General features: G+C 40.6%; 1 protein-coding gene across 5 annotated transcripts in view; it reads right to left on the bottom strand.

Annotated features, from left to right (window-relative positions):
* CPEB2 (cytoplasmic polyadenylation element binding protein 2) overlaps positions 1 to 14,744 on the bottom strand; it is a 92,883-nt gene that overhangs the window by 17,558 nt on the left and 60,581 nt on the right. For all 5 annotated transcript variants that reach the window (XM_075930714.2, XM_014580541.4, XM_014580545.4 and 2 more), the window contains 3 exons: positions 4,009 to 4,127; positions 3,612 to 3,726; positions 1,598 to 1,779 (listed from right to left, as the gene is read on the bottom strand). In XM_075930714.2, the coding sequence (XP_075786829.2) occupies positions 1,598 to 1,779; positions 3,612 to 3,726; positions 4,009 to 4,127 (416 nt within the window). The remainder of the gene's footprint in view (positions 1 to 1,597; positions 1,780 to 3,611; positions 3,727 to 4,008; positions 4,128 to 14,744) is intronic.

Here is a 14,744-nt window from a genome sequence, read left to right as displayed (position 1 = left end):
GTAACACAGGTAAGGAATGTTTAAACAGGATTCATAATCTGACAATATCCCCCCAATGTTCTTTTAGAAAAGTTAAATGACTTATTTATCCCTGTCTTGATAAATTTTCTATCTACATGGTCAGCATCACCATAATATCAGAGTCCTTCGTAATTATTAATGTATTTGTGCTCGCAATACCCTTGTGGGATAGAGAACTACTATTATTCCCATTTCACATATAGCTATGAGCAGCAATGGACACGCTGGAACCATTCATTTGCTAACTTGGAAAGACAGCACTTTCAGTGGTGCAGATTTATACGGGAACTGAGACAGAATGAGTGACTTGTATGAGGTCACAAAGGATATCTGAGGCAGAGCAGAAATTGAACCCTGGATTCTAGAGTCTGAACCCAGAACCATAACTACAAAGTAATCTTTTTCCTCATACAAACACCTATTAGCCAAAGGACTACTGATGCAAAACATGAGCAGGAAAGGTCCGACCAATAACATTAATTTTTAAGTGAAAAGTGTAGTCCACTCTCTCACTCCACACATAAAATTGTTGGGAAACAGGATTCTGTCACAGCTCCTACCTGAGGGCTTCAACTTCTATTTCATTCTCTACGTAATATGCAAATGAAAAAAGTGAATCTATTCCACAATCTTCTCGATTTGCTCATGGAGATAAGGCATTTCCTCTCTCCACAACAGCCAGGAGGGTTTGATGAGAAGTACTATTTTCCTCCAAGCCTTTGGCCCACTATAAGGAACAAGGAATCTCCACTGCCACTTCCTCTTCTTGACCAGATTCCTTTTTGGGAACATGCTCTCCATAATAAAACTTCAACAATTGCCACCTCCAATAGTTTTCCAAAGCAGAAACATACTGTATTTAAACTGAAATAATCTATATCAGTTCCTTGTTAGCCACATGTTTCTAAATAGCAGTAGTGAAACCGACTATCTTATCAGTGTAAATTGGATTTTTGCTTTGGGAAGCTATGAGCAGCAGTGGATACACTGGAACCGTCCATTTGTACACTTGGAAAGACAGCACTTCATTGGTGCAGGTTTAAAAAGCTCTTCCTGTGATTTTACAAGCTAGCAATATCTGATTTTGAGTGATCAGCTTGAGGCTCACTGGGACATTTTTTTTTACAAATTTTGAACATTTATAAGCAAGGGACACTGCATATACTAAGCTGCTCTGAAAATTCAACCTAAGGAGCCTCTGTATATAAGGATCAGAATAGTAGACAATTCCATTTCTTTACTGTTTACTTAGGATAATAGGAATAAAAACTAAGAATATTTTAAGCCATTTGCTGTTGATATCAAAAGGGGCTGTCACTAGATGAGGAATAATATATGGCATATAATAAATCACAGGAACAAACTGTTGCTTTGTTGAATTTATATTGCACAGTAAGGTTTTAATACCTAGAACTCCAGAAGTTATATGACTATTAAAATAAATGAAACTAAAGAGTTAGTATCAAAGCCAAGCCAAATGCAACATCAATGAATTCTGTGGTGTGTTTTATAGCTAGCCACTCATTTGCAGAGACATGCAATAAATGTTGTAAACAATTAATTCTGTACAACTTACTCGTTTATCGATATCGCCATGCTGAAGTTGAACAAATCGAGCACTAATGGCAGCAATGTAACTCTGCTGATTGGAAAATGCAACACGCCCAGCACCTTTGGGGTATTTCAGCTCAGGGTCAGTATCAATTCCTGCATAACAAACTCCACCATACAGACGATCCATTATCATAGCCAATTCAACTATGAAGGAACAGAAGAATACAGGAGTATTTTACATAAGCAATGTAAATGCTGTCAAATATATTATTTGAAAATTAATAGAAAAGAAAAATAAGTAATTTATTGTGTCATGTGTACTATTTCAGAACAATAGTTACATCCCTCAAATGACTTTCCAAAGTCAACTCAGTAGAACAATGAGTCAGTCACTGCAGCCACCTATGTCCTGGAGCTGAACTCCAAGGGGGGTTTATTCAGGGAATGCAAGAAAGGATTTCTGGGCAGACTCAGGGGCTGATAGATGTCTGGACTATGAACTAGGTGAAATTCCTACAAATTCCTTGTGTGTGGGATGGAGCAGGCCACTATTGTTTGGCTGTATAAATGCTCTATATCCTGCCTACATTTGGAGTTGGGGTTTCTGTCCTCTAAAGCCCACATACAAAGCCTGCTTATCTGGACTTAGTGTGCAGAAACAGACTTTCATAAGAGTAAATTTCAAATGTTAGAAACCAGATATTCTCACAAAGCATTCAGTTACTGCAGCTGATTTAACCTATGTATTACTGAAACTTTACATTTAGGACATAGTTGGTGCACTTAGCTTCACGCTAATTTTTATCAGCTGATGGTGCTGTTCAGTTGTACTGTGTATTTTAAATGAATATATGTTTGCAAATAAAATAAAAAAGTGAGCTAAATGTCACTATTTAGTGAAGACAAGATAGTCATCACATGAATGTCACAGAAGCTCAGTTTCAGCAGATACTATTACTATGATAAGCAGTAGAATATTGTTTGTATGTTTAACAATGAATTTTAACAAAGAAACAGGAAGCATTTTGACTGAACTGAAGAAAAAAATCACCATTGGAACCATTTGGAAGCAAAAGGGTATATAATACATTTTTGTTGCAGTGACAAAAAGCATAATGTTTATATTATGGCTAAAGATAGTTTTTTGCAAATGAAAAATTCCATGAATCCAGGAAATTCTAGGTCCAATAATTAAAAATGGAAGATGTTTTACACCAGGATCTTAGATTGTCAGTTTTCTGGCTCTCAATTTCCTGCTGGACTAGTGGATGCCTTCTGTCTTTCTTTCTGATTGCTGTTCTTTCTATAATGGAATTAAGCTACATTACAAGTTCTGGCATCACGAGTGACACTCCTGTAGTCTCTCTAATAGATGCTGGGATTTCTAGCACACTTAATGATTCTTTTTCATACAACCCACGGACTGGAAGAATGTCATGGGATGCTAGTAAGACCGGAACAGCAGTAGTAAAATTACATGCAAGTTGAAGTGCACCAATGGGAATCAGCATGGACTCTCCATCCCCCATTTTTTTTTAAACAAAACCAACCTGTAAGTGACACATCTTACATTAAAACTTTGCCAGGTAATAGGAGTGAATTTTCTATAGCTTTAACTTGGACACAACCATGAAGACCTTGATAAGTTTTGATTTAAGTAGACAAATGATGAGCAGTATCTACTTAAATCCTCCCTAGAGAACTTACAGGACAGTAAAGATATTTCACAAGTAGTCTGCCATCAAGATATTCTTGTATATAAAACTTACACAAGATGTATGATTCAATTTATTACTGACCATAATTCTTTAAGAGTTGCCACATTACAACCAATGTTCCCTCTAATCTTTTCCATCCACGTGCAGAATATTTTTATGTGCATTGAGATAAGTACAAATGTGTACCACCAATAGAAACACAAAATCTAGCTGTGGGTGCTCTGCTAATCAGCTAGGTGGCATCTGAATTTCTTCTGAGTGGCCGCACAAGTGCACAGTTTACAGGAACACTGATTACAATATCAGTTTTATACGTACCAGCTCTTAATGGCCTCGGGACTCCTCCAACAAAAATTGTTTTTCGAGGATCAAGTGGCTGTGAACCATCCATCACAAAGTCACTATCGCTTAAGTTCCAGGGACGAATCTGAACCTATTTAATAAAAGAAAACTGCATGCTACTTTAAGTCTCACTATATTATGTTCATCAGTCTGAACTGTCAGCTAGTCACAGCCTCATTAACTGAACGTGTCTAGTTGCTCTGTTTTAATTTTATTAATTCAAGACACTGCAGTTTTTTAAATCATTCAGCTGTCCCAGATGTTGAACTCTGCCAACGGTAGTTTGCTTTTGATTATTTTCACCATCATCATCTCAGGAGCAGCTTTAGACAGATGGCAGCTATAGCCTGGAGGCCATCTACTGTTTACTTACTGGCTTGTCCTTGATAGTAGGACTGGAAACACATAGATAGAGCTTTCCATCTTCTTCAATACAGGCATCAATCAGTGCTTGAACAGAGCTCTCTTCTTGGAAAAGGAGGAACGCATATCCTGAAGCAACAACAAATAATTAGCTGAAAGGGTGCAATATTTTCTCCCATATTCTTCATAAAGTTTCTTCTCCATGCAAACATTTATTGCAAAACAAGAACTCAAAGTAAGCCTAATTGTTTATAAATCAGACAGCATCTTAAATCTTTTTAACAAAATTCTACAAGAATAACGCAGTCTTTAGTGCTCTAAGAGAGACTATCAATCAAATAATGGGAATTTCAAGATAATGTTTTACTGAAGACCCAAAACTACCTTTCACTGGTAGCAACAGACATACGATAAAAATCTGATTTGGTACAAAATGGCTAAACTCAATTCTAGAGATACGAGCAAAGTACTCTGCTGCATAAGTGATCTAGCAAGTCTCTCAAACCCTATGCAAATAGGAACTCAAATTCATAACTAATGCTATGGTGGAATTTAACTGCCAGAAAAGCATTTTTATTGTTCTGGTTAAATAATGACGTTTCCCCCCCCAACTGTGGAAGAATCCAGCAGCAACTCCAGAGTTAGATTTTCAGTCTAAAGTACATTTAGAAACTTCCCTCCCCAATCAGTCAAATTTTTAATTAGTTTTTATGGGATATATTTTCTATAACATTTTAGTTTCCTTTTACTCGTTTATTTTTTAAACAGGATTTTTCTTGAAAATGGGCTCTGGCTTAAATTTTTCCTTTTCAGTTCAAATCTTCACTGTTGAATGATATTTTTTAAAAACTTTTCTGTTTATGCAAAACTTGGCAGAGAAGAAGTGTTTCCTGTATAGATCAGGAGAAATCAGAACAATTTTCCTTTTTGTAAAAGTGACAGATTTAAGTTAATTGTTGATAACCACAGTATAATGTCAGTTTGGCTGTGTCCAGACTCAGGGTTTTTTTCGGGAAAAGTAGCCTTTTCCCGAAAAAACTTCCCCTGCGTCCAGACTCAAGCCGCGTTCTTTCAAAATTATTTCGAAAGAACGCGGCTTTTCTTTCGATGGTGGTAAACCTCAATTTACGAGGAAGAACGCCTTCTTTCGAAAGTTCCTCTTTCGAAAGAAGGCGTTCTTCAATGTAAAGAGGCCGTCTTCGAAAGAGAGCATCCAGACTCGCTGGGTGCTCTCTTTCGAAAAAGCAGATTTCTCTTTCGAAAGATCCGCCTGCAGTCTAGACATAGCCTTTATGTGGCTGGAGTTTATACAAACTGTTGACTGCTGGCCTGAGCACATCAACTGGATTGCATGATTGTGGCCAGCTTCGCACAAATATCCTTGCTTACCTGCTTGGGGAACAGGTGCACATAATCTTGCTTGATTGGGTAGGTGGGAAGCTTGGTGCTTCAAGGGTGTCTACACACAAGTCTGATTATTTGGGGGAAAACTGGGCACTCAAGGCTTATTGACTGGACCTCAGTATGTGTAAAATCTTTTCTATGGATGCTTCTTTTCTGTAATATTTTATCCAACAGACAGGAGGAGTTCAAGCAGAGCTGTTAATGGATAAAATATTCTGTCTGCAGCTGCACTTCTACCTACCACAGGTCTGAACTGCCTCTTACAAAATCATACAAATGTAGGGCTGGAAGGGACCACAAATGGTGATCTACGCCAGTATTTCTCAACCTTTTTTTAAATAAAGTACCCCCTCCCTTTTTTTAAATTATAAGTACACCCAGTCCCTACAGTTTTCAGACACACAAACTGTTTTTCTACCATTGCAACGCATTTGTTTAAACAACTTAATTGTAGCTGGGCAGACTATGTAATTTTTGGGTGTAAAAAGTACAAAAATAATAAAATGCTGTAAAACTTAATGCAAAAATTCAGTTTTCTCCAAATTTCAGTTGTGTTGATGTACCCCCATAGACTTCTCTCGAGTACCCCTAAGGATACTTGTACCACTAGTTGAGAAACGCTGGTAGTCTTTCCCCTAGCCTCCTGCACTGACATAGGACAACTTATATATCAAGACCATCCTCATCAGGTATTCTGTTTATCATATTTTCAAAAACCTCCACTGACATGGATTCCAAAACCTTCCTTGGAAGCCTATTATAGAAAGTAACTTTTATAGTTTGAAATTTTTTTCTGAAAGTCTAACATAAATTTCCCTTGTTGCTGATTAAACCAATTATTACTTTTCCTATTCTCAATGGAGATGGAGTACAATTGATAACCTCTCTCTTTATAACAGCCCTAAAATTATCTGCAGAGTGAAGACTGTTTTCTAGTCCTCCTCCCTTCTTCTCTCTTTTATGAAGATTAAACACACAGGTTTTTTTTTAAACTTTTCCTCATAGGTAAAATATTCTAAGCCTTTTACCATCATTTTTGTAGCTCTATCCAATTCTGTCTCTATCTTTCCTACAGTGTGGCACTGTGACGGGGTGAGGCAGTCCCACACTGAACCTGCAGGGCCCAGCCAGGGTTACCTGGCTGCAGAGGCCCCTCCCCCGCAGCCCTACCGAGCATGCTTGGGCTGTAGCTCCACTATAAAAGCCTGGGGAAGGACTCAATCTGGGGAGACAGCCGGAGGAGAAAGACCTGTGAAGGGGGCTCCTGCACAGCTGTCACCGGAGACTCCAGGAGAGGCTGGGGGAGACGCAGAGGCGAGCTGGTGCAACCCAGGGACTGCCTGCTGAGGAGATGCCAGCCCGGAGGCCGCAGCAAGCTGGGCGAGTACAGGGGAAGGAACCCCAGGGAACCAGGTAGGAAGTGGCCCAGGGCAGGAGTGGGAACCTCCTCTCCTGCCCGGAGAACTTCGGCGCCTTTCGGCCGGATTGCCCCACCAAGGAAGTGACCTGCTACCCGGTCGCTCACAGGACCCTGGGCCGGGACCCAACTGAGTAGGGTGGGCCCGGGTACCTCTACCTGGGGTGCGTCCCTGCTACAACCCTAAACTGTGTTTTGGACTCAGGCCAGAGGGCCTTGGACTTAAGAGGGTAGGCGGGAGGGTCACGCCACAGGCACCTAAAACTAGACAAAGTATTCCACATGAGACCTCGCCAATGCTGAGAACAGGACAATTATCTCTTGTGTCATACATATGGCACACCTGTTAATACATTCCTGAATATTAGCCTTTTTCCTCAAACTGCATTACAGTAATAGAATCATAGAAGATTAGAGCTGGAAGAGACTTTAGGAGGTCAGCCAGTCCAATCCCCATTCAAAGCAGGACCAACCCCAACTATAATCATTCTAGCCAGGGCTTTATCAAGCCTGGCCTTAAAAAGCTCTAAGGATGGAGATTCACCACATTCCTAGACAACCCATTCCAGTCCTCACCACCCTCCTAGTGAAGTAGTTGTTCCTAATATCCAACCTACAACTCACCCACCACAACCTGAGACCACTACTTTTTCTGTCATCAGTCATCACTGATAAGATCCTGACACCATCCATACTATCACCCAGATCATTAATTAAAATGTTGAACAAACTGGTCCCAAGATTGACCCCTCTGGCATGTCAGGGTCTGAGATGAGGCTGACTGGTCTGTAGTTTTGTAGAGCGTCCTCCTTCCTTTTTTTAAAGCATGGGCTCTATATTTTACTTTTTCCAGTCATCTGGGACCTTCCCCAATCACCACAGGTTTTCAAAGATAATGGCCAATGGCTCTGCAATCACATCAGTCAACTCTCTCAGCATCCACGGATGCATTAGATCTGGCACCATGGACTTGTACATGTCTTGTTTTTATAAATAGTCTTTAACCTGGTTCTTTCACTACCAAGGATTGTACACCTCCTTTCCATTCTGTGCTGCCCAGTACATCAGTCTGGGAGCCGACATTGTTTGTGAAGACTAAAGCAAAAAAGCATTGAGCACTTCAGCTTTTCCCACATCATCTGACACTAGGTCACCTTCTCCATTATGTAAGGGTTCCACACTTTCCCTTACCTTGTTCTTGTTGCTAACATACCTGTAGAAACACTTCTTATCCTTCACATCCCTTGCTAGCTGCACTTCCCATTGTGCTTTGGCCTTCCTGATTATACTCCTCCCTAGTCATCTGTCCCAGTGTCCACTTCTTGTAAGCTTCCTTTTTGTGTTTAAACTGACAGAAGATTTCTCGGTTAAGCCAGGCAGGTAGCTTGCATATTTGCTACTCTTTCAGCACATTGGGGTGGGTTGTTCCTGTGTCCTCAATAAGATTTTTTTCAAAATAAGCCAGCTCTCCTGGACTCCTTTCCTTCTTATATTAGCCTCCCAGAGGATCCTGCCCATCTATTCCCTAAGGAAGTCAAAGTCTGCTTTTCTGCTGCTCTCCTTTCTTCCTTTTATCAAGATTTTGAACACTACCATCTCTCCTGATCACTGCTGCTGCGTGTCACAAAATTCTACTTTCCCTACCAATTCTTCACTGTTCGTGAGTAGCAGGTCAAGAGGAGCATGACTGCTAGTTGTTTTCTTGTACCAGAAGCTGTCCTTAACACTCTCCAAATACTCCCTGGATTGTGTCTACATTGCTCTCCTAACAGATGTCAGGGTGACTGAAGTCCCCCATGAGAACCAGGGACTATAATCTGGAAAGTTTCTGTTAGCTGTCCCAAGAATGCCTTGTCTATCTCATCGTCTTAGTCTGGTGGTTTATAGCAGATGCCCATCACATAACTCTTGTTGCTCTCCCCTCCAATCTTACATAAGAACGGCCGTACTGGGTCAGACCAAAGGTCCTTCTAGCCCAGTATCCTGTCTACCGACTGTGGCCAGCACCAAGTGCCCCAGAGAGGGTGGACCGAAGACAATGATCAAGCGATTTGTCTCCTGCCATCTCTCTCCAGCCTCTGACAAACAGAGGCCAAGGACACCATTTTATCCCCTGGCTAATAGCCTTTTATGGACCTAACCTCCATGAAATTATCTAGCTTCTCTTTAAACTCTATTATAGTCCTAGCCTTCACAGCCTCCTCTGGCAAGGAGTTCCACAGGTTGACTACACGCTGTGTGAAGAAGAACTTTATTTTATTCGTTTTAAACCTGCTACCCATTAATTTCATTTGGTGTCCTCTAGTTCTTCTATTTAGGGAACTAGTAAATAACTTTTATCGGCCCTCTCCACACCACTCATGATTTTATAGACCTCTATCATATCCCCTCTGTCTCCTCTTTTCTAAACTGAAAAGTCCCAGTCACTTTAACCTCTCGTCATATGGGACCCACTTCAAACCCCTAATCATTTTAGTTGCCCTTTTCTGAATCTTTTCCAAGGCCAAAATATCTTTTTTGTGGTGAGGAGACTACATCTTAACCCAAAGACTCTCAACAGGCTTTTTTTCCAGTTTCATACTGGAGCGCTGAGCAATCCTACTGCTCTCTTACACATAGTGCAACTCCTCCAACTATTATCTCCTGCTGTCCTTCATTTTTGGTTCATATTCCATTTGTAATTCACTATAACCCCATTATCTATTTCTGCAGTACTATTGCCTAGCCAGTTATTCCCTATTTTGTAGTTCTGTATTTGATTATTTCTTCATAAATGCAGTACTTTGCACCAGTCTTTACTTAATTCCATCTTACTGATTACAGACAATTCTCCAATTTGTAAATGTAGCTTTGAATTCTATCCTCCAAAGTGTTTGCAACACCTCCCAGCTTCATATCATCTGCAATTTATAAGCATAACCTCCATTCTACTATCCAAGTAATTAGTGAGTGTGATGGCATGTTGGGGTAACCCCGACTCCTGTACCCCCGTTGTGGCACGAACAGACTCTGCCAGCCAGTAGGATTGAGAGAGTTTATTGCTTCTCCAAGGATGCAGCACAGAACAGATGTAATCTAGTTACAGGGCCAGGCCTAGGATGCCTCAGCCCCCTTGAAATGGGGGAGACTGGGCCCCTAAATCACAGGCCCCCTTGCTTAAGCTTCTTCCTCCATGATTCCAGACAGAAAACTAAAACTCTCTTCCAGCCCTGCTCCCCAGCCAGGTGTTGGTCTCCAACCTCCTCCCTTTGTCTCTCTCCCTGGGAGGCTGAGCCTGGGTGTCTGGGTTAATACACATTTGGGAGACTCAGTGAGAATCTCACATCACAGCGCAGGGGGACCTCGGGTCAGAGAGCAGACAGCACCCCACTATGCCACAGTGAGAACCAGGACAGAGCCCCTATGAGTCTCTATTAGATATGCCCTCCCAATTCGGTAGCAAACTATTTACAAGTACTCAGAGTATTCTCTTTGAGCCAGTTGTGCACTCACCTTATTATACTTTCAGTGAAACCGAATGTTCTTATGACAGTATAATGTGTGACTGCACCACAAGCCTTACTAAAAACCAGATATATCACGCCTCCTGCTTCCCCCAACCCATACACTAGCATAGTAACCATGTACAAAAAAAAAAAAAAAAAAATTAGAGTCTTCTGACATGATTTGGTTCTTGACAAATCCATATTGGCTACTACATATCACCCTATTATTTTCCAAGTAACAAACTGATTTTTAATAATTTGTTCCAATATCTTTCCAGGTATTGAAATTAGGCTCACTGATCTATAATTCCTCAGGTACTCTTTGTACACCTTTTAAAGATAGGTGCTATGTTTATGCTTACTTAGGCCTCTGGGACCTCACGCATCTCCATGAGTTCTTAATTGTTAATGGTTTCACAATTGCTTCAGATAATTTCTCAAGTGTTCTAGGGTGAATTTCCTCTGGTCCTGCTGAATTAATTTTAACTTACCTAACTATTCTTTAAGTTGTCCTTTCTCTATTCTTGTTTGTCCCCCCCCCCCCCTTTTTTTTTGGTTAATATATTTGGTCACAATGAACCTTTTTAGTGAAGGCTGAAGAAAAGTAGGTTAAAACACACTTCAGCCTTCTTGATGTAATCCATTATTAGCTCTACTTCCCCATTAAGTTGAGGGCCTATTCTTTCCCTCACCAGCACAGAGACTTAATCTGCCCAGGTTTACAGTGTCCGATCTTGGAATATCTAACAAGAGTGGATAAATAATATATGATGAAATTAATCACATTGAAGGTTACTTGAAATTCATAGTTCACAGAGAAAAAGCAAATGATTTGGGACACACACTAGGATTACAATTTTGTCTTCAAGTAAAAGTTAACCAAAAATTCTCAAACTCTGAAGGGTGTATCCAGAGATAATATTTCCCTTAGAAGAACTATGTTGTTTATAAAGCCTGGATCAGATAAACCAGTGGCGGGGAACCTTTTTTGGGGACACACACACGAGATGCAAAGAAAAAAACAACAACCCCCCCTTGCTGAGAAGGAGAGAGACTTTCCACATACCCCTCCAACACCGGAGCTTAGGGGGGCCCAGGTTAGTAGGTTTTGTGTGCTTCAGCTCCATGTGGGAGATAGCAGAGGAGCTGGAGTGCCAGCGCGGGCTCGTCAATGCTGGGGGGTGGGTGGGGAGCCCTGAGCCTCAGGGAATGGATCCAGACAAGTTGGGGGCCACATCTGGCCCCTGGGTGTGAGGTTCCCCACCCCTGAAATAAACCCTTTAATAGCAACAGTTAGAGTTTGCCTAGTAATCATTTATAGGCAAACAATACCATAGAAACCATCTGTAGCACTCTCTGCCTTATCATCCAGCCCTAATCCCGGCTGCAACACTAATCCCGCCCCAGTGTGGAAGGCCGGCCCTAGGGCGTGAAATTAGAAATCATCCTGTCCGATATTCACATAGCAGCAACTCATCCTTTCAACAGAACAGCCATACTGGGTCAATGGTATTGGCCATTGTGGGAGGACAGGATACTGGGCTAGATAGACCTTAGGTCTCATTCATTATGTGCATTCCTATGAGAGCTTTCTTTGACAGGATAACCAGGCTTGAGGATGAGGGGGAAGCAATAGACATGGTACATCTAGACTTTAGTAATGCATTTGATAAGAGTCTCACATGACCTTCTCATAAATAAACTGGTAAAATACAACCTAGATAAAGCTACCATAAGGTGTGTGCATAACTAATTGGATAACTCTTCCCACAGAACAGTTATCAATGGTTCAGTCTTTTGCTGGAAGGGCATAATGAGTGGGGTTTCAAAGGGATTATTTCTGGGACCAGCTCTGTTCAATATCTTAATCCGTTATTTAGATATGGAATAGAGTGTACTCTTATTGTTTGCGGATGAGACTAAACTGGGACAAGGTTGTGAGTGCTTTGGAAGATAGGATTATAAATCAAAATAATGTACACAATTTGGAGAAATGGTCTGATATAAACATGATGAAATTCCATCAGAACAAATGCAAAGTACTCCACTTGGGAAGGAGCAATCAATCAGTTGTGCACATACAAAAGGGGAAATGACTATCTAGGGATCACAGATCACCTGTGGAAAGTGATCTGGTGGTCATAGTGGGCCACAAGCTTAATATGAGTCAACAGTGTGATATTGTTGCAAACCCTCCCCCCCCATCATTCTTGGATGTATTAACAGGAATGTTATAAGCAAGACCCAAAAAGTAACTCTTCCACTCTACTTTGCACTGGTTAGGCCTCCATTAAAGTATTTTTCCAGTACTGGGTGCCACATTTCAGGAAAGATGTGGAAAACTGCAAAAGATCCAGAATAGAGCAACACAACTGATTAAAGGTCTAGAAAAGATGACCTATGAGGGAAAACTGAAGGAACTGAACTTGTTGAGTATGGAAAAAAAGAAGACTGAGAGGGGACATAAGTATCTAAAAGGCTGTTACAAGGAGGAGGGAGAGAAATCATTTTTAACAACTCCTGATAACATGACAAAAAGCAATGGGCTTAAATTGCAGCAGTGGAGGTTTAAGTCAGACATTAGGAAAACATTTCTAACTGTGAGGATGGGTAAGATCTGGAATAAATTGCCTAGGGAGGTTGTGGAATCTTCATTATTGGAGATTTTTAATGGCAGGTTACACAAGCACCTGTCATGGACAGTCTACGGTTCTTAGTCTTGCCACAAGTGCAGGGAACTGGCCTTGATGACCCAGTTCTAATATTCTATGATTTCAATGTAGCTGGTATCCAATATAATATAGGCCTTATATAACAAGGCAGGAAAAAAATCAAGGCTAAGATCTGTTTATCTTGGATAGTATATGAAAAACACAACAATTATTCTCACAACATGAAAGTCCCTTCCAGGTAAGGCTTAGATTCCTAATGGATATCAAGAGGCTTTTCTGCTCTTCTCCCTTCATTGGCAAAGGCGGTCCTCTTGGGTTATATTCCTTCCTGACCTCAATGGTGGGCTGGAAGGCAGTGTAGGGATCAGAGTACAAGAGTGATGCACTCACCACCTGCCTCTGCCATGATGACAATATGAAACTGCAGACTGGGCAAGCTGGAATCATTGCATCATTCACCTAGTTGGATAAGATTTGTATGCAACTGTATATACACACAGCCTTATTTCCTGGATTTCCCACCCCACATTTCCAGCAAATGCAAAATGTCCAGTTAGTATAGAATTCAATAAGTGGGCCCTGATAAACTCAAAAGAACCATGAAGCAAAATTTAGGCTCTATCAATCATTAAATAAATGCACATCATTACACCTATATTCTTGGCCACATTACTGAATATCATCTAAACTGGATATTTGGATACATCCAAACTTGGATATTTGGTAGAGATAATGAATACAAATTGTATTTTAGTTGTTAAAATAAAAGGAGAAGCATTGCTTGAATAGGATGTTTGTAACATAAAACCTAAAAGGAGTTTGTTTGTGTTTATAGCTTACTCAATGGGAACACAAACAAATAGTAAGAGAATGTACTTGAAAATACCTGTTGTCGGCCTATAAATGTGATTAAAAATCTATGACTTCTATATTCTCAAATCTGAATAGATTTATAAATGAGTGAATTTTTTTTTCTATGCCTTCCAGAGCTATACTATCCTGACTTGAATTGAAACAGTCCTTTAATGGCAAACCAGACAATGCACAGTCAAGACTTTGTTCTAAATTTTGAAAGGTTTGACTCTAGTTTGCCAATAAAATACAAAGTGTGTACACAGGCATTAATCCTAAACATATGCCCACATGAAAACTCCAAGCTGAGAAACTATGTAAAACACCTGATGGCCATACCTAAACTTCAGGCTCTATTGATCACTATGCTGCTAAAGCACTGCAGTGTGGCACTTCCTACAGCGATGGAAGCAGTTTTCCCTGTCACTGTAGTTAATCCACCTCCTTAAACAGTGGTAGCTATCTTGCATTTTCTGTTAACCTAGTCGTGTCTATACCGGGAGTTAGGTTAGCATAGCCCAAGTGCTAAATGGTATGAATTTTTTATACCCCTAATGTGCTATACCTAACATTAACTTTATAAAGTCAGTCAAGAAAAGGCCTAAAGGGATATTTATTATATGCAAAGATAAATCCTAAAGGTTATACCCTGCAACATGACTGCAGAGCCCTGAGCTGCTATTTGGGAGAGTCAGATATGAAAAGTTACTTCACAAATCCAGCACTGAATTGATAAAGAACAGACACCAGCAAAGAGCCAAACACCCTCAGTGTCTAGGTTTGGAATGAAACAAAGCCATGTATGCACACCCCTACTTGTACAGCAGTATTAACTGCTAGGCTTCTAAGGGCTTGCTCACACTGCCCTGCACTTCAGACTCTGGGAGTGTAAACAGCAGTCCATTTGAAAATGCAG

Source organism: Pelodiscus sinensis, chromosome 4, assembly GCF_052426305.1.
Source record: "Pelodiscus sinensis isolate ZL-2025 chromosome 4, ASM5242630v1, whole genome shotgun sequence".
Taxonomy (NCBI): Eukaryota; Metazoa; Chordata; order Testudines; family Trionychidae; genus Pelodiscus; species Pelodiscus sinensis.
The sequence above is the reverse complement of the archived record's forward strand: the minus strand, read 5'-3'. Positions and strand labels throughout refer to the sequence as shown.